Raw genomic sequence first — 18,676 nt, forward strand, 5'->3', positions numbered from 1 at the left:
AGCCTGGCCCCTGAGCTCCAGAGACCTTGGAAGTGAGCGCTCAATCCGCTCCAAATGACCCCCAGGACCCTCTGAGATGGCCTCCTGGAAGCTCAGCTCCAGGGACCGGGGAGGTCGGCACCAACAAGCCCGGCCGTGGACCTCCATAGGCTGGGCACGTCGGCTGCTCTAGCCGGGCCCCTGAGCTCCAGAGGCCTTGGAAGTGAGCGCTCAATCCGCTCCAAATGACCCCCAGGACCCTCTGAGATGGCCTCCTGGAAGCTGAGCTCCAGGGACCGGGGAGCTCGGCACCAACAAGCCCGGCCGTGGACCTCCAGAGGCTGGGCACGTCGGCTGCTCTAGCCGGGCCCCTGAGCTCCAGAGGCCTTGGAAGTGAGCGCTCAATCCGCTCCAAATGACCCCCAGGACCCTCTGAGATGGCCTCCTGGAAGCTAAGCTCCAGGGACCGGGGAGCTCGGCACCAACAAGCCCGGCCGTGGACCTCCAGAGGCTGGGCACGTCAGCTCCAGAGGCTGGGCACGTCGGCTGCTCCAGCCGGGCCCCTGAGCTCCAGAGGCCTTGGAAGTGAGCGCTCAATCCGCTCCAAATGACCCCCAGGACCCTCTGAGACGGCCTCCTGGAAGCTAAGCTCCAGGGACCGGGGAGCTCGGCACCAACAAGCCCGGCCGTGGACCTCCAGAGGCTGGGCACGTCGGCTGCTCTAGCCGGGCCCCTGAGCTCCAGAGGCCTTGGAAGTGAGCGCTCAATCCGCTCCAAATGACCCCCAGGACCCTCTGAGATGGCCTCCTGGAAGCTAAGCTCCAGGGACCGGGGAGCTCGGCACCAACAAGCCCGCCCGTGGACCTCCATAGGCTGGGCACGTCAGCTCCAGAGGCTGGGCACGTCGGCTGCTCCAGCCGGGCCCCTGAGCTCCAGAGGCCTTGGAAGTGAGCGCTCAATCCGCTCCAAATGACCCCCAGGACCCTCTGAGATGGCCTCCTGGAAGCTAAGCTCCAGGGACCGGGGAGCTCGGCACCAACAAGCCCGCCCGTGGACCTCCAGAGGCTGGGCACGTCGGCTGCTCTAGCCTGGCCCCTGAGCTCCAGAGACCTTGGAAGTGAGCGCTCAATCCGCTCCAAATGACCCCCAGGACCCTCTGAGATGGCCTCCTGGAAGCTCAGCTCCAGAGACCGGGGAGGTCGGCACCAACAAGCCCGGCCGTGGACCTCCAGAGGCTGGGCACGTCCGCTGCTCCAGCCTGGCCCCTGAGCTCCAGAGACCTTGGAAGTGAGCGCTCAATCCGCTCCAAATGACCCCCAGGACCCTCTGAGGTGGCCTCCTGGAAGCTCAGCTCCAGGGACCGGGGGGGGGGCGGCACCAACAAGCCCGGCCGTGGACCTCCAGAGGCGGGCACGACGGCTCCAGAAGTCTCCCTGTGGAGAGCCAGAGATGGACTCTCCAGGAACCTTGCGCCCCAGCCGGACCTGCGTACCCACACTTAAGCACACCTCCTGGGATGAAGCCAATAGCCGCACCCGCTGGAAGCTCGCGCCCCTGGTACTCCGTTTCAGCTTTCGTGCCCCTGGTATTCCATTTTGGACTTAGCCGAAATATGACTAAGTCCACACTGGAGTACCAGGGGCGCAGGGAAAATTTGGAAGTGTTAGTGATTAGGATTTTATTTTTGTAATTTAAGATGGAGTACCAGGGGCGCAGAAAAATTTGGAGGTGTTAGTTATTATGATTTCATTTTTGGAATCGGTACAGGTTGGACACATTATAACACCAAAACAGCACAAATGCCAATCAACGCACTCATCTATATCATAAATGTATTAATTGAAATGTGTATTTTGTATAGAGAAGCCTTTTTTAATATTTATCATTTTCTATTTCTTATTACTCAGACGCACATGAGCTAAAAAGAAACACACCATGACACTGGAAACCAGCAAAGCAAAGCAAGAATAAGACCAGAGCCTACCCGAATATTTAGACTGTGACCACGGGAAATACGGCGGTGCTTCGGCCGGCCGATCCAAGATGCGGAGACCCCCGCGCTGGATCGTCTTCTTTGTCAATCCGACGAGGGTTTTTGGAAGTATTAGTGATCGGGATTTTATGTTTGTCATTTAAACTGGAGTACCAGGGGTGCAGGGAAAATTTGGAAGTGTTAGTGATTAGGATTTTATTTTTGTAATTTAAAATGGAGTACCAGGGGCGCAGAAAAATTTGGACGTGTTAGTGATTAGGATTTTACGTTTGTAATTAAAACTGGAGTACCAAGGGTGGGGAGGTCGGCACCCGCAAGCCCGGCCGTGGACCTCCAGAGGCTGGGCACGTCGGCTGCTCCAGCCGGGCCCCTGAGCTCCAGAGGCCTTGGAAGTGAGCGCTCAATCCGCTCCAAATGACCCCCAGGACCCTCTGAGATGGCCTCCTGGAAGCTAAGCTCCAGGGACCGGGGAGCTCGGCACCAACAAGCCCGGCCGTGGACCTCCATAGGCTGGGCACGTCAGCTCCAGAGGCTGGGCACGTCGGCTGCTCCAGCCGGGCCCCTGAGCTCCAGAGGCCTTGGAAGTGAGCGCTCAATCCGCTCCAAATGACCCCCAGGACCCTCTGAGATGGCCTCCTGGAAGCTAAGCTCCAGGGACCGGGGAGCTCGGCACCAACAAGCCCGGCCGTGGACCTCCATAGGCTGGGCACGTCAGCTCCAGAGGCTGGGCACGTCGGCTGCTCCAGCCGGGCCCCTGAGCTCCAGAGGCCTTGGAAGTGAGCGCTCAATCCGCTCCAAATGACCCCCAGGACCCTCTGAGATGGCCTCCTGGAAGCTAAGCTCCAGGGACCGGGGAGCTCGGCACCAACAAGCCCGGCCGTGGACCTCCATAGGCTGGGCACGTCAGCTCCAGAGGCTGGGCACGTCGGCTGCTCCAGCCGGGCCCCTGAGCTCCAGAGGCCTTGGAAGTGAGCGCTCAATCCGCTCCAAATGACCCCCAGGACCCTCTGAGACGGCCTCCTGGAAGCTAAGCTCCAGGGACCGGGGAGCTCGGCACCAACAAGCCCGGCCGTGGACCTCCAGAGGCTGGGCATGTCGGCTGCTCTAGCCGGGCCCCTGAGCTCCAGAGGCCTTGGAAGTGAGCGCTCAATCCGCTCCAAATGACCCCCAGGACCCTCTGAGATGGCCTCCTGGAAGCTAAGCTCCAGGGACCGGGGAGCTCGGCACCAACAAGCCCGCCCGTGGACCTCCAGAGGCTGGGCACGTCAGCTCCAGAGGCTGGGCACGTCGGCTGCTCCAGCCGGGCCCCTGAGCTCCAGAGGCCTTGGAAGTGAGCGCTCAATCCGCTCCAAATGACCCCCAGGACCCTCTGAGATGGCCTCCTGGAAGCTAAGCTCCAGGGACCGGGGAGCTCGGCACCAACAAGCCCGCCCGTGGACCTCCAGAGGCTGGGCACGTCGGCTGCTCTAGCCTGGCCCCTGAGCTCCAGAGACCTTGGAAGTGAGCGCTCAATCCGCTCCAAATGACCCCCAGGACCCTCTGAGATGGCCTCCTGGAAGTTCAGCTCCAGAGACCGGGGAGGTCGGCACCAACAAGCCCGGCCGTGGACCTCCAGAGGCTGGGCACGTCCGCTGCTCCAGCCTGGCCCCTGAGCTCCAGAGACCTTGGAAGTGAGCGCTCAATCCGCTCCAAATGACCCCCAGGACCCTCTGAGGTGGCCTCCTGGAAGCTCAGCTCCAGGGACCGGGGGGGGGGCGGCACCAACAAGCCCGGCCGTGGACCTCCAGAGGCGGGCACGACGGCTCCAGAAGTCTCCCTGTGGAGAGCCAGAGATGGACTCTCCAGGAACCTTGCGCCCCAGCCGGACCTGCGTACCCACACTTAAGCACACCTCCTGGGATGAAGCCAATAGCCGCACCCGCTGGAAGCTCGCGCCCCTGGTACTCCGTTTCAGCTTTCGTGCCCCTGGTATTCCATTTTGGACTTAGCCGAAATATGACTAAGTCCACACTGGAGTACCAGGGGCGCAGGGAAAATTTGGAAGTGTTAGTGATTAGGATTTTATTTTTGTAATTTAAGATGGAGTACCAGGGGCGCAGAAAAATTTGGAGGTGTTAGTTATTATGATTTCATTTTTGGAATCGGTACAGGTTGGACACATTATAACACCAAAACAGCACAAATGCCAATCAACGCACTCATCTATATCATAAATGTATTAATTGAAATGTGTATTTTGTATAGAGAAGCCTTTTTTAATATTTATCATTTTCTATTTCTTATTACTCAGACGCACATGAGCTAAAAAGAAACACACCATGACACTGGAAACCAGCAAAGCAAAGCAAGAATAAGACCAGAGCCTACCCGAATATTTAGACTGTGACCACGGGAAATACGGCGGTGCTTCGGCCGGCCGATCCAAGATGCGGAGACCCCCGCGCTGGATCGTCTTCTTTGTCAATCCGACGAGGGTTTTTGGAAGTATTAGTGATCGGGATTTTATGTTTGTCATTTAAACTGGAGTACCAGGGGTGCAGGGAAAATTTGGAAGTGTTAGTGATTAGGATTTTATTTTTGTAATTTAAAATGGAGTACCAGGGGCGCAGAAAAATTTGGACGTGTTAGTGATTAGGATTTTACGTTTGTAATTAAAACTGGAGTACCAAGGGTGGGGAGGTCGGCACCCGCAAGCCCGGCCGTGGACCTCCAGAGGCTGGGCACGTCGGCTGCTCCAGCCGGGCCCCTGAGCTCCAGAGGCCTTGGAAGTGAGCGCTCAATCCGCTCCAAATGACCCCCAGGACCCTCTGAGATGGCCTCCTGGAAGCTAAGCTCCAGGGACCGGGGAGCTCGGCACCAACAAGCCCGGCCGTGGACCTCCATAGGCTGGGCACGTCAGCTCCAGAGGCTGGGCACGTCGGCTGCTCCAGCCGGGCCCCTGAGCTCCAGAGGCCTTGGAAGTGAGCGCTCAATCCGCTCCAAATGACCCCCAGGACCCTCTGAGATGGCCTCCTGGAAGCTAAGCTCCAGGGACCGGGGAGCTCGGCACCAACAAGCCCGGCCGTGGACCTCCATAGGCTGGGCACGTCAGCTCCAGAGGCTGGGCACGTCGGCTGCTCCAGCCGGGCCCCTGAGCTCCAGAGGCCTTGGAAGTGAGCGCTCAATCCGCTCCAAATGACCCCCAGGACCCTCTGAGACGGCCTCCTGGAAGCTAAGCTCCAGGGACCGGGGAGCTCGGCACCAACAAGCCCGGCCGTGGACCTCCAGAGGCTGGGCATGTCGGCTGCTCTAGCCGGGCCCCTGAGCTCCAGAGGCCTTGGAAGTGAGCGCTCAATCCGCTCCAAATGACCCCCAGGACCCTCTGAGATGGCCTCCTGGAAGCTAAGCTCCAGGGACCGGGGAGCTCGGCACCAACAAGCCCGCCCGTGGACCTCCAGAGGCTGGGCACGTCAGCTCCAGAGGCTGGGCACGTCGGCTGCTCCAGCCGGGCCCCTGAGCTCCAGAGGCCTTGGAAGTGAGCGCTCAATCCGCTCCAAATGACCCCCAGGACCCTCTGAGATGGCCTCCTGGAAGCTAAGCTCCAGGGACCGGGGAGCTCGGCACCAACAAGCCCGCCCGTGGACCTCCAGAGGCTGGGCACGTCGGCTGCTCTAGCCTGGCCCCTGAGCTCCAGAGACCTTGGAAGTGAGCGCTCAATCCGCTCCAAATGACCCCCAGGACCCTCTGAGATGGCCTCCTGGAAGCTCAGCTCCAGGGACCGGGGAGGTCGGCACCAACAAGCCCGGCCGTGGACCTCCATAGGCTGGGCACGTCGGCTGCTCTAGCCGGGCCCCTGAGCTCCAGAGGCCTTGGAAGTGAGCGCTCAATCCGCTCCAAATGACCCCCAGGACCCTCTGAGATGGCCTCCTGGAAGCTGAGCTCCAGGGACCGGGGAGCTCGGCACCAACAAGCCCGGCCGTGGACCTCCAGAGGCTGGGCACGTCGGCTGCTCTAGCCGGGCCCCTGAGCTCCAGAGGCCTTGGAAGTGAGCGCTCAATCCGCTCCAAATGACCCCCAGGACCCTCTGAGATGGCCTCCTGGAAGCTAAGCTCCAGGGACCGGGGAGCTCGGCACCAACAAGCCCGGCCGTGGACCTCCAGAGGCTGGGCACGTCAGCTCCAGAGGCTGGGCACGTCGGCTGCTCCAGCCGGGCCCCTGAGCTCCAGAGGCCTTGGAAGTGAGCGCTCAATCCGCTCCAAATGACCCCCAGGACCCTCTGAGACGGCCTCCTGGAAGCTAAGCTCCAGGGACCGGGGAGCTCGGCACCAACAAGCCCGGCCGTGGACCTCCAGAGGCTGGGCACGTCGGCTGCTCTAGCCGGGCCCCTGAGCTCCAGAGGCCTTGGAAGTGAGCGCTCAATCCGCTCCAAATGACCCCCAGGACCCTCTGAGATGGCCTCCTGGAAGCTAAGCTCCAGGGACCGGGGAGCTCGGCACCAACAAGCCCGCCCGTGGACCTCCATAGGCTGGGCACGTCAGCTCCAGAGGCTGGGCACGTCGGCTGCTCCAGCCGGGCCCCTGAGCTCCAGAGGCCTTGGAAGTGAGCGCTCAATCCGCTCCAAATGACCCCCAGGACCCTCTGAGATGGCCTCCTGGAAGCTAAGCTCCAGGGACCGGGGAGCTCGGCACCAACAAGCCCGCCCGTGGACCTCCAGAGGCTGGGCACGTCGGCTGCTCTAGCCTGGCCCCTGAGCTCCAGAGACCTTGGAAGTGAGCGCTCAATCCGCTCCAAATGACCCCCAGGACCCTCTGAGATGGCCTCCTGGAAGCTCAGCTCCAGAGACCGGGGAGGTCGGCACCAACAAGCCCGGCCGTGGACCTCCAGAGGCTGGGCACGTCCGCTGCTCCAGCCTGGCCCCTGAGCTCCAGAGACCTTGGAAGTGAGCGCTCAATCCGCTCCAAATGACCCCCAGGACCCTCTGAGGTGGCCTCCTGGAAGCTCAGCTCCAGGGACCGGGGGGGGGGCGGCACCAACAAGCCCGGCCGTGGACCTCCAGAGGCGGGCACGACGGCTCCAGAAGTCTCCCTGTGGAGAGCCAGAGATGGACTCTCCAGGAACCTTGCGCCCCAGCCGGACCTGCGTACCCACACTTAAGCACACCTCCTGGGATGAAGCCAATAGCCGCACCCGCTGGAAGCTCGCGCCCCTGGTACTCCGTTTCAGCTTTCGTGCCCCTGGTATTCCATTTTGGACTTAGCCGAAATATGACTAAGTCCACACTGGAGTACCAGGGGCGCAGGGAAAATTTGGAAGTGTTAGTGATTAGGATTTTATTTTTGTAATTTAAGATGGAGTACCAGGGGCGCAGAAAAATTTGGAGGTGTTAGTTATTATGATTTCATTTTTGGAATCGGTACAGGTTGGACACATTATAACACCAAAACAGCACAAATGCCAATCAACGCACTCATCTATATCATAAATGTATTAATTGAAATGTGTATTTTGTATAGAGAAGCCTTTTTTAATATTTATCATTTTCTATTTCTTATTACTCAGACGCACATGAGCTAAAAAGAAACACACCATGACACTGGAAACCAGCAAAGCAAAGCAAGAATAAGACCAGAGCCTACCCGAATATTTAGACTGTGACCACGGGAAATACGGCGGTGCTTCGGCCGGCCGATCCAAGATGCGGAGACCCCCGCGCTGGATCGTCTTCTTTGTCAATCCGACGAGGGTTTTTGGAAGTATTAGTGATCGGGATTTTATGTTTGTCATTTAAACTGGAGTACCAGGGGTGCAGGGAAAATTTGGAAGTGTTAGTGATTAGGATTTTATTTTTGTAATTTAAAATGGAGTACCAGGGGCGCAGAAAAATTTGGACGTGTTAGTGATTAGGATTTTACGTTTGTAATTAAAACTGGAGTACCAAGGGTGGGGAGGTCGGCACCCGCAAGCCCGGCCGTGGACCTCCAGAGGCTGGGCACGTCGGCTGCTCCAGCCGGGCCCCTGAGCTCCAGAGGCCTTGGAAGTGAGCGCTCAATCCGCTCCAAATGACCCCCAGGACCCTCTGAGATGGCCTCCTGGAAGCTAAGCTCCAGGGACCGGGGAGCTCGGCACCAACAAGCCCGGCCGTGGACCTCCATAGGCTGGGCACGTCAGCTCCAGAGGCTGGGCACGTCGGCTGCTCCAGCCGGGCCCCTGAGCTCCAGAGGCCTTGGAAGTGAGCGCTCAATCCGCTCCAAATGACCCCCAGGACCCTCTGAGATGGCCTCCTGGAAGCTAAGCTCCAGGGACCGGGGAGCTCGGCACCAACAAGCCCGGCCGTGGACCTCCATAGGCTGGGCACGTCAGCTCCAGAGGCTGGGCACGTCGGCTGCTCCAGCCGGGCCCCTGAGCTCCAGAGGCCTTGGAAGTGAGCGCTCAATCCGCTCCAAATGACCCCCAGGACCCTCTGAGACGGCCTCCTGGAAGCTAAGCTCCAGGGACCGGGGAGCTCGGCACCAACAAGCCCGGCCGTGGACCTCCAGAGGCTGGGCATGTCGGCTGCTCTAGCCGGGCCCCTGAGCTCCAGAGGCCTTGGAAGTGAGCGCTCAATCCGCTCCAAATGACCCCCAGGACCCTCTGAGATGGCCTCCTGGAAGCTAAGCTCCAGGGACCGGGGAGCTCGGCACCAACAAGCCCGCCCGTGGACCTCCAGAGGCTGGGCACGTCAGCTCCAGAGGCTGGGCACGTCGGCTGCTCCAGCCGGGCCCCTGAGCTCCAGAGGCCTTGGAAGTGAGCGCTCAATCCGCTCCAAATGACCCCCAGGACCCTCTGAGATGGCCTCCTGGAAGCTAAGCTCCAGGGACCGGGGAGCTCGGCACCAACAAGCCCGCCCGTGGACCTCCAGAGGCTGGGCACGTCGGCTGCTCTAGCCTGGCCCCTGAGCTCCAGAGACCTTGGAAGTGAGCGCTCAATCCGCTCCAAATGACCCCCAGGACCCTCTGAGATGGCCTCCTGGAAGCTCAGCTCCAGGGACCGGGGAGGTCGGCACCAACAAGCCCGGCCGTGGACCTCCATAGGCTGGGCACGTCGGCTGCTCTAGCCGGGCCCCTGAGCTCCAGAGGCCTTGGAAGTGAGCGCTCAATCCGCTCCAAATGACCCCCAGGACCCTCTGAGATGGCCTCCTGGAAGCTGAGCTCCAGGGACCGGGGAGCTCGGCACCAACAAGCCCGGCCGTGGACCTCCAGAGGCTGGGCACGTCGGCTGCTCTAGCCGGGCCCCTGAGCTCCAGAGGCCTTGGAAGTGAGCGCTCAATCCGCTCCAAATGACCCCCAGGACCCTCTGAGATGGCCTCCTGGAAGCTAAGCTCCAGGGACCGGGGAGCTCGGCACCAACAAGCCCGGCCGTGGACCTCCAGAGGCTGGGCACGTCAGCTCCAGAGGCTGGGCACGTCGGCTGCTCCAGCCGGGCCCCTGAGCTCCAGAGGCCTTGGAAGTGAGCGCTCAATCCGCTCCAAATGACCCCCAGGACCCTCTGAGACGGCCTCCTGGAAGCTAAGCTCCAGGGACCGGGGAGCTCGGCACCAACAAGCCCGGCCGTGGACCTCCAGAGGCGGGCACGACGGCTCCAGAAGTCTCCCTGTGGAGAGCCAGAGATGGACTCTCCAGGAACCTTGCGCCCCAGCCGGACCTGCGTACCCACACTTAAGCACACCTCCTGGGATGAAGCCAATAGCCGCACCCGCTGGAAGCTCGCGCCCCTGGTACTCCGTTTCAGCTTTCGTGCCCCTGGTATTCCATTTTGGACTTAGCCGAAATATGACTAAGTCCACACTGGAGTACCAGGGGCGCAGGGAAAATTTGGAAGTGTTAGTGATTAGGATTTTATTTTTGTAATTTAAGATGGAGTACCAGGGGCGCAGAAAAATTTGGAGGTGTTAGTTATTATGATTTCATCTTTGGAATCGGTACAGGTTGGACACATTATAACACCAAAACAGCACAAATGCCAATCAACGCACTCATCTATATCATAAATGTATTAATTGAAATGTGTATTTTGTATAGAGAAGCCTTTTTTAATATTTATCATTTTCTATTTCCAATTACTCAGACACACATGAGCTAAAAAGAAACACACCATGACACTGGAAACCAGCAAAGCAAAGCAAGGATAAGACCAGGGCCTACCCGAATATTTAGACAGTGACCACGGGAAAAACGGCGGTGCTTCGGCCGGCCGATCCAAGATGCGGAGACCCCCGCGCTGGATCGTCTTCTTTGTCAATCCGACGAGGGTTTTTGGAAGTAACAGTGATTGGGATTTTATGTTTGTCATTTAAACTGGAGTACCAGGGGTGCAGGGAAAATTTGGAAGTGTTAGTGATTAGGATTTTATTTTTGTAATTTAAAATGGAGTACCAGGGGCGCAGAAAAATTTGGAGCTGTTAGTTATTATGATTTCATTTTTGGAATCGGTACAGGTTGGACACATTATAACACCAAAACAGCACAAATGCCAATCAACGCACTCATCTATATCATAAATGTATTAATTGAAATGTGTATTTTGTATAGAGAAGCCTTTTTTAATATTTATCATTTTCTATTTCTTATTACTCAGACGCACATGAGCTAAAAAGAAACACACCATGACACTGGAAACCAGCAAAGCAAAGCAAGAATAAGACCAGAGCCTACCCGAATATTTAGACTGTGACCACGGGAAATACGGCGGTGCTTCGGCCGGCCGATCCAAGATGCGGAGACCCCCGCGCTGGATCGTCTTCTTTGTCAATCCGACGAGGGTTTTTGGAAGTATTAGTGATCGGGATTTTATGTTTGTCATTTAAACTGGAGTACCAGGGGTGCAGGGAAAATTTGGAAGTGTTAGTGATTAGGATTTTATTTTTGTAATTTAAAATGGAGTACCAGGGGCGCAGAAAAATTTGGACGTGTTAGTGATTAGGATTTTACGTTTGTAATTTAAGATGGAGTACCAGGGGCGCAGAAAAATTTGGACGTGTTAGTGATTATGATTTCATTTTTGGAATCAGTACAGGTTGGACACATTATAACACCAAAACAGCACAAATGCGAATCAACACACTCATCTATATCATAAATGTATTAATTGAAATGTGTATTTTGTATAGAGAAGCCTTTTTTAATATTCATCATTTTCTATTTCTTATTACTCAGACACTCATGAGCTAAAAAGAAACACACCATGACACTGGAAACCAGCAAAGCAAAGCAAGACTAAGACCAGAGCCGACCCGAATATTTGGGTCATAATCACGACGGAACGGCCGGCCGATCGCGGTCGAAGGTGGCACCACACCGCACCGCACCGTGGCGGAGTCCGCGGGGGTCCAGCCGACAGACAGGTGTGTCAGGTAAGCCAAGATGCGGAGAACCCCGCCCTGGAATCGTGTTTTTTGTCAATCGGACAAGGATTTCTGGAAGTATCAGTGATTAGGATTTTATGTTTGTAATTTAAGATGGAGTACCAGGGGCGCAGGGAAAATTTGGACGTGTTAGTGATTAGGATTTTATGTTTGTAATTTAAGATGGAGTACCAGGGGCGCAGAAAAATTTGGACGTGTTAGTGATTAGGATTTTATGTTTGTAATTTAAGATGGAGTAACAGGGGCGCAGAAAAATTTGGACGTGTTAGTGATTAGGATTTTATGTTTGTAATTTAAGATGGAGTAACGGGCGCAGAAAAATTTGGACGTGTTAGTGATTAGGATTTTATGTTTGTAATTTAAGATGGAGTAACAGGGGCGCAGAAAAATTTGGACGTGTTAGTGATTAGGATTTTATGTTTGTCATTTAAACTGGAGTACCAGGGGCGCAGAAAAATTTGGACGTGTTAGTGATTAGGATTTTATGTTTGTCATTTAAACTGGAGTACCAGGGGCGCAGAAAAATTTGGACGTGTTAGTGATTAGGATTTTATGTTTGTCATTTAAACTGGAGTACCAGGGGCGCAGAAAAATTTGGACGTGTTAGTGATTAGGATTTTACGTTTGTAATTTAAGATAGTAACAGGGGTGCAGAAAAATTTGGACGTGTTAGTGATCAGGATTTTATGTTTGTCATTTAAACTGGAGTACCAGGGGCGCAGAAAAATTTGGACGTGTTAGTGATTAGGATTTTATTTTTGTAATTTAAACTGGAGTACCAAGGGCGCGGGTAACTTGGAAGCATTAGAGGGTAGGATATCAGTTTTATTTGGATGTGTTAGAGATTAGGATATCATGTGTGGAATCTGTGGACTTTATACACATTATAACAGGATAAAGGCACAAATATGCACCAACACAATCATCATTATCATAACTTTATTAATTAAAATGTGTACTTTGTATAGAGAAACTTTTTTAATATTCATTATTATTTATTTTTTATTACTCAGACACACATGAGCTGAAAAGAAACAAAAAAAAAGTAAGCGCCCATCTCCATGTGCCACAGCTCACCCTGAAGCCACGTTTCGTGACTTGTACAGCAACTATTTCTGTACGTTCCTCTGAATTCACAGGAACAGGAACTTCATTATTTTTAAAACGGAACAACAAATAACAAACTTTTTAATGAACTGCATTAAAGCAAAAACAATGTCGACAACAGTCGAATGCCCTCAATGCTCCCACTTCTTGTTGTCCACAGAAAAACTCCCCGGGGGCTTGGAGTCTAACCCCTTGGGGACTGCGTCCGGAACCATGTTGAGCGGCTTGGGGTTCTGGCTTGAAGGGGGGGTGTTTCCCTCCTCGTCGCTGGCTGCCCCCGGAACGAAGGTGAGGTTTACGCCTATCTGGAGCATCTTTTTGTCCTAAAAAATCAAAAAGTCAAGCGTTACCATTTAGTGTAACTGGAGTGTATTCACACAGCGACAACCTGCTCATCAACGGAAAGCTAACCCATTCAAACACACACACACACACACACACACTGACACTTACCTGAGGTGTCCCAGGGCGATCAGCCTCCTGCTCCTTGCTTGTTTTTTCCCCAGGGGCACCGGAGTCCACGGGTGGCTGGCTGGCGGCGCGGGCGTAGTTGTTGTTGTTGTCACACTGCTACAGTCAAATGTGTGATAAATGTTGAAAAAAAACACATTACGGTTTGATGATATCATCTTCAAGAGGTTAAAAAAATCTGTTGATAACTGTGTTAAAACTTACCATTGTCACTTCCTCGCAAAAGTTCTTGAATGGTTGAAGATACATGTGGGAATAGAGAAAGTAATGTTAGCATAGCTTGGGCTAAAATTGCAGACACTTGTCACATCAATACAGCTACGCTAAATGGATTCCAAAGCTTGCATCCAAATCCATAAATGGATTCCAAAAGGTGCATACAATTCCTAAATCGATTCCTCGTTTCGCATCCGGCCTGTGATTGGTCGGTTTTCCCTTTAACCCTCCCACTCCAAACGGTGCATCGAAATCCCTAAACTCACCCAAGAATGTGATTTCCAAGTTGGGTATTCCCTCTAATGTACCAATTTGGAAGGAAAGTCCTTCTGACAAGTTGGGAATTCCGGCCCATTCTACGAGTTCCAGAAGTGCGACAGAAGCCCTAGTCCTTAACACTACATTTTTAGTTGAACGTATGGCATTTCTGGAAAATCTTGAATCCAAATTCTCTTTTTTCAGAATTGTTTAATTTCGACGTGGAGTATGCAAATTCTTAGCCCTTCGGGGGTTCTGCAGTACGCATTTACCTACTTCCATCGCATTTGGTACCCTCGTTTTATTCGTCACGGTTTGTGAATAAAAAATTCCCAAAACTGGTATCTTTTGTCTGTTCCACCTCTACTGTTTAGTAATTATATTCACTATTTGGAATCACAAACTTGTAATCTGTTTAGTAATTATATTCACCATTTGGAATCACAAACTTGTAATCTGTTTAGTAATCATATTCACTATTTGGAATCACAAACTTGGAACCTGTTTAGTAATTATATTCACCATTTGGAATCACAAACTTGTAATCTGTTTAGTAATCATATTCATTATTTGGAATCACAAACTTGGAACCTGTTTAGTAATTATATTCACCATTTGGAATCACAAACTTGTAATCTGTTTAGTAATCATATTCATTATTTGGAATCACAAACTTGGAACCTGTTTAGTAATTATATTCACTATTTGGAATCACAAACTTGGAATGTAATTACTAACTAAATTCCAAGTTTGTGATTCCAAAAATAGAATATAATTACTAACTATATTCCAAGTTTGTGATTCCAAATTGCATATATTATTAATAAACAAATTCCAAGTTTGTGATTCCAAAAATAGAATATAATTACTAAACAAATTCCAAGTTTGTGATTCCAAATTGTATATATTATTAATAAACAAATTCCAAGTTTGTGATTCCAAAAATAGAATATAATTACTAAACAAATTCCAAGTTTGTGATTCCAAATTGTATATATTATTAATAAACATATTCCAAGTTTGTGATTCCAAAAATAGAATATAACTACTAACTGAATTCCAAGTTTGTGATTCCAAATTGTATATATTATTAATAAACAAATTCCAAGTTTGTGATTCCAAAAATGGAATATAATTACTAAACAAATTCCAAGTTTGTGATTCCAAATTGTATATATTATTAATAAACAAATTCCAAGTTTGTGATTCCAAAAATAGAATATAATTACTAACTATATTCCAAGTTTGTGATTCCAAATTGTATATATTATTAATAAACAAATTCCAAGTTTGTGATTCCAAAAATAGAATATAATTACCAAACAAATTCCAAGTTTGTGATTCCAAAAATAGAATATAATTACTAACTATATTCCAAGTTTGTGATTCCAAATTGTATATATTATTAATAAACAAATTCCAAGTTTGTGATTCCAAAAATAGAATATAATTACTAAACAAATTCCAAGTTTGTGATTCCAAAAATAGAATATAATTACTAACTATATTCCAAGTTTGTGATTCCAAATTGTATATATTATTAATAAACAAATTCCAAGTTTGTGATTCCAAAAATAGAATATAATTACCAAACAAATTCCAAGTTTGTGATTCCAAAAATAGAATATAATTACTAACTATATTCCAAGTTTGTGATTCCAAAAATAGAATATAACTACTAACTGAATTCCAAGTTTGTGATTCCAAATTGTATATATTATTAATAAACAAATTCCAAGTTTGTGATTCCAAAAATGGAATATAATTACTAAACAAGTTCCAAGTTTGTGATTCCAAATTGTATATATTATTAATAAACAAATTCCAAGTTTGTGATTCCAAAAATAGAATATAATTACTAACTATATTCCAAGTTTGTGATTCCAAATTGTATATATTATTAATAAACAAATTCCAAGTTTGTGATTCCAAATTGTATATATTATTAATAAACAAATTCCAAGTTTGTGATTCCAAAAATAGAATATAATTACCAAACAAATTCCAAGTTTGTGATTGTGATGTCTTTAGTCACTTATATTGTATTTCTGGAAGTTTTAGGGAATAACATTTTAACTTTGGAATCTATTTAGTAGTCATTTAATTCATATCTTGGCATCATTAGTGATTTCTATACAAAATCTGGAATGAACATAGTAGGCTTTAAGACGCTCACCTTGCACTGTACTTCAGGCCTGTGCATTCGATAGTGGTGGCACTTCAGCTGGCCAAGGTTGCTTTTATATGCCTTCGAGAGCTCATTTCTGATTGGACAATCAGTGACCACACCTTCTCGGATTTCCTGGAATGACGTTAGTGCCAAATGTGGTAACATTTTTGGAATGCCAATCTAACTCAACTCTGGGAGTTGTGTCTGTATTTTCCCTGCAGATCTACGGGGTACCTGGGAGAGTGTGGGTGTGGCAGCCAGCCGAATTTGGAGCACCTGTGCCTTGCTGCCACAGAGTGCTGTTCGCCCTCTCTGGCTTTGACGCTTCCACCGGCCAGCAGCCGCAGGCCTTTTGTTTGTTTGTCTCTGGTTCTGTTTTCACTCCACAACACCCTACGCTTCATTATTCACACACCCACACTTACATGACTGATATTACTGACTGACACACTGCCTATTTGCAAATTATTGTATAGTTGTCTTTTTTGTCTTATGACAGTATTGCTATCTAATAAACGTTTAACTTTGGAATCTGTTTAGTAATTTATATTACAACTTGGGTTATATTTAGCAATTTATACTGTAGTTTTGGAATGACAAATTTGGACGGTGTGGTCAATTTAATTTATATGTTGTTATCATTACTGATTTGTATGACAAATTTGGAATAAAAATTAGTACTTTTAAATGTACTTGACATGTGTGTGTGTGTGTGTGTGTGTGTGCTAATATCGGGAACATTGAAAAAAGAAAACGCGACCCTTTCACGAAATTTTTTTATTCAAAACGCTCAACATGACAACAGAAAAGGCATTCAGTGGCTGAGGGTCGCGCCGTCCGCCGGTCGTGGACAACAAACAGGTGACGCCGAGGACGAGTTCATCTCTGAGGCGAGGGAGGGCGGAGTCTGAACTGAAGGCACCATAACCCAAGAACGGGTGCCAGAGCCCCGCTCCTCATGTCGACCCATCAGGGCTGGCTTTTGGATCCCCGAAACACATCTGCAAAGCGAGACGCCAGCAATTGTTCATCATCATCTTTAAATTCTTCTATTCACAAAGTGATTCAATTTCTGGTGATTAACCCCAGAAATTGGCTGAGAATAATGACGCAAACGGTTACGCTGACACTTAGTTAGTTAGTAGCAAATCCAAAAATAAAATTTCCATACTTACGCCACGTGATGAAGAAAATGTAGAGGAGTATGAGAATCAGAAAGATTAACAGCAGACCGAAGACGACGTTTAAAGGATCCTTGCACTGAGAGAGAGAAAAGAAACAGTCAGTGTGCTTCGTATTCACGCCCTTTGGCCAAAGTCACAGATACTACATTTAACACTTACACACAATTTTCGGACGACAACAGGTGAGTTCACTTCTCGGGGAGGGGGGCTGACATCTGCCTAAAGAGAGGGCAATTCTAGAATGACTACACACATTATGTATTGAGTAAAATGCAATGCACGTCCACAAGACAGACACCAAAGAACTCCAGACACCATGCCTACCATGTGGGGATGTGGTGCAAGCGATCCGGTGCGACTGGTCTTCCGAAGAACCTGAATGATGACAGAAACACTTGTATGAGAAAAGTTATACTCAAATCGGTGTATAACAGCAAATACAGAATTCTGTCTTTTTTCCTTTTTTTTTTTTTACCATTCATAAATCTGTTCCTCCACTATATTTGCGGAATGCTTCACAGATACAGATACAATGAGTTACAAATGTGCAATTTCATCCAGCTGTTTTTGTGACATTTTAAAACACGGTTTTGGAAGATAAAGTCATTTTAGCGCAAACTTGGAAACATTAGTGATAAATATTCGCTTTCTGAAATCGCTTAGAAAATCTTATGTTAACTTTGGAAGCCTTAGTGATAAATATTCGCTTTCTGGAATCGTTTAGCGACTCTTATGTTAAATTTGGAAGGATTTATATGCACTCCCGGACATATACAGAAAGTTGGAAGTTAAACTTGGAAGAATTAGGGATTTATATGCACTACCTGCAGAAATATATAGGAAGAAAGATTAACTTTCCGGAATGATTTAGCGCATCTTATGGTACATTTGGAGGGCTTAGCAACTTTATATCATATATATTTGGAATTGATCTCACCTCAGTTACGCGTCCGACAGATGCGTGCGAATGCATGCGCTGCTCGGAAGGAAGGGCTTTTTTTTTGTAATACTCCGAGCGGAGCGTTTCATTGGCTCCTACTCTGCCGCCAATCTGGCAGGGCTGGAAATATCAGATGCTGTTCTTGGATTCAATTTAGGATCGAGGATCACTTATTCGAAATACTCATATTTTGTGATTGAAAAAATTGTTGAATGATGAAGCTTGTTAGCTCATAAGGCGTCCTAAATAGATTCCATATTTTGTTAATCCAAAAGTAATATCCCAAGCGCTAAGCGGATTCTACGTTATTATTATTTATATCTTGTCATCATTAGTGATTTGTATATCAAATTTGGAATAACAACAGTACTTTTTTTATAATGTCGACGTGTGTGTGTGTGTGTGTGTGTGTGTGTGTTTTCACATCGGGAAGGTGAAAAAAAGAGGGCGACTGCTCAATAATCAATATATCATCGCAAGCAGGCACGCACGCACACACGCGATGTCTGAAGTGCCTCGCTGTCATTCAGTAGCCTACCTCAGGTCCAGGAGTCTCTCCGGTAGAAGTCCTCTGGTGTAAAGGCGAGTTTGCGGAGCCTCGTCCGGACATTTTCAAAGGTCAGATGGAGCTTTCTCGCCTCCGCCAACAGGTCGGCGGAATCCGAGAGGACTTCTTTGATCTAAGGAGAGGGTGAAAACAAACAGTCCAAAATGATGCGGATTTGGAGAAGACACAGAAGGACGCAAATTCCTACTCTCTGCCGCCTGATGTCCCCTTCTTTGAGCTCCTTTCGAAAAAGCCGTCTCAGCAGCTGGTCAAATTCCTGAGTGTAGTGAAGCCTCCTTCGTTTTCCCTGATTGCGCGATGGTGAGGAAGGAAGCAGAAAGAAAATAAAAAAATAAAAAAAACAACGACTGCAATGACACAAATGTGTCTTGCATGCAGTGGGTGCATGAAATGGTGAGACTCACTGGTCGT

At 49.7% G+C, this 18,676-nt stretch overlaps 1 protein-coding gene across 2 annotated transcripts; it reads right to left on the reverse strand.

Annotated features, from left to right (window-relative positions):
• Positions 1 to 12,273: 12,273 nt before the first annotated feature.
• LOC311254005 (uncharacterized protein) lies at positions 12,274 to 16,128 on the reverse strand. 2 transcript variants are annotated; one of them, XM_084384433.1, is made up of 4 exons: positions 15,580 to 16,128; positions 13,134 to 13,157; positions 12,912 to 13,028; positions 12,274 to 12,781 (listed from the first exon to the last, which is right to left on the reverse strand). In XM_084384433.1, the coding sequence occupies exons 1-4, from the start codon at positions 15,736 to 15,738 to the stop codon at positions 12,590 to 12,592; spliced, it is 492 nt and encodes a 163-aa protein (XP_084240559.1). In that variant the 5' UTR covers positions 15,739 to 16,128; the 3' UTR covers positions 12,274 to 12,589. The 2 variants fall into 2 exon arrangements, with proteins under 2 accessions (XP_084240559.1, XP_084240560.1); XM_084384434.1 differs by lacking the exon at positions 15,580 to 16,128 and having other exon boundaries at positions 12,912 to 13,025; positions 13,134 to 13,524.
• Between the last annotated feature and the right edge of the window lie 2,548 nt (positions 16,129 to 18,676).

Source organism: Pagrus pagrus, assembly GCF_965226575.1.
Source record: "Pagrus pagrus genome assembly, contig: HAP1_SCAFFOLD_121, whole genome shotgun sequence".
Classification (NCBI taxonomy): Eukaryota; Metazoa; Chordata; class Actinopteri; order Spariformes; family Sparidae; genus Pagrus; species Pagrus pagrus.

What these genes read in the sequence shown, in the direction of transcription:
- LOC311254005 (XM_084384433.1), bottom strand. Translation starts at nt 15,738, where the DNA reads ATGTTACCACATTTGGCACTAACGTCATTCCAGGAAATCCGAGAAGGT. An exon ending in GGCCTGAAGTACAGTGCAAG is followed by an intron (nt 13,158 to 15,579) that starts GTGAGCGTCTTA and finishes CAACCATTCAAG; the next exon opens with AACTTTTGCGAGGAAGTGAC. An exon ending in ATCGCCCTGGGACACCTCAG is followed by an intron (nt 12,782 to 12,911) that starts GTAAGTGTCAGT and finishes TTGATTTTTTAG; the next exon opens with GACAAAAAGATGCTCCAGAT.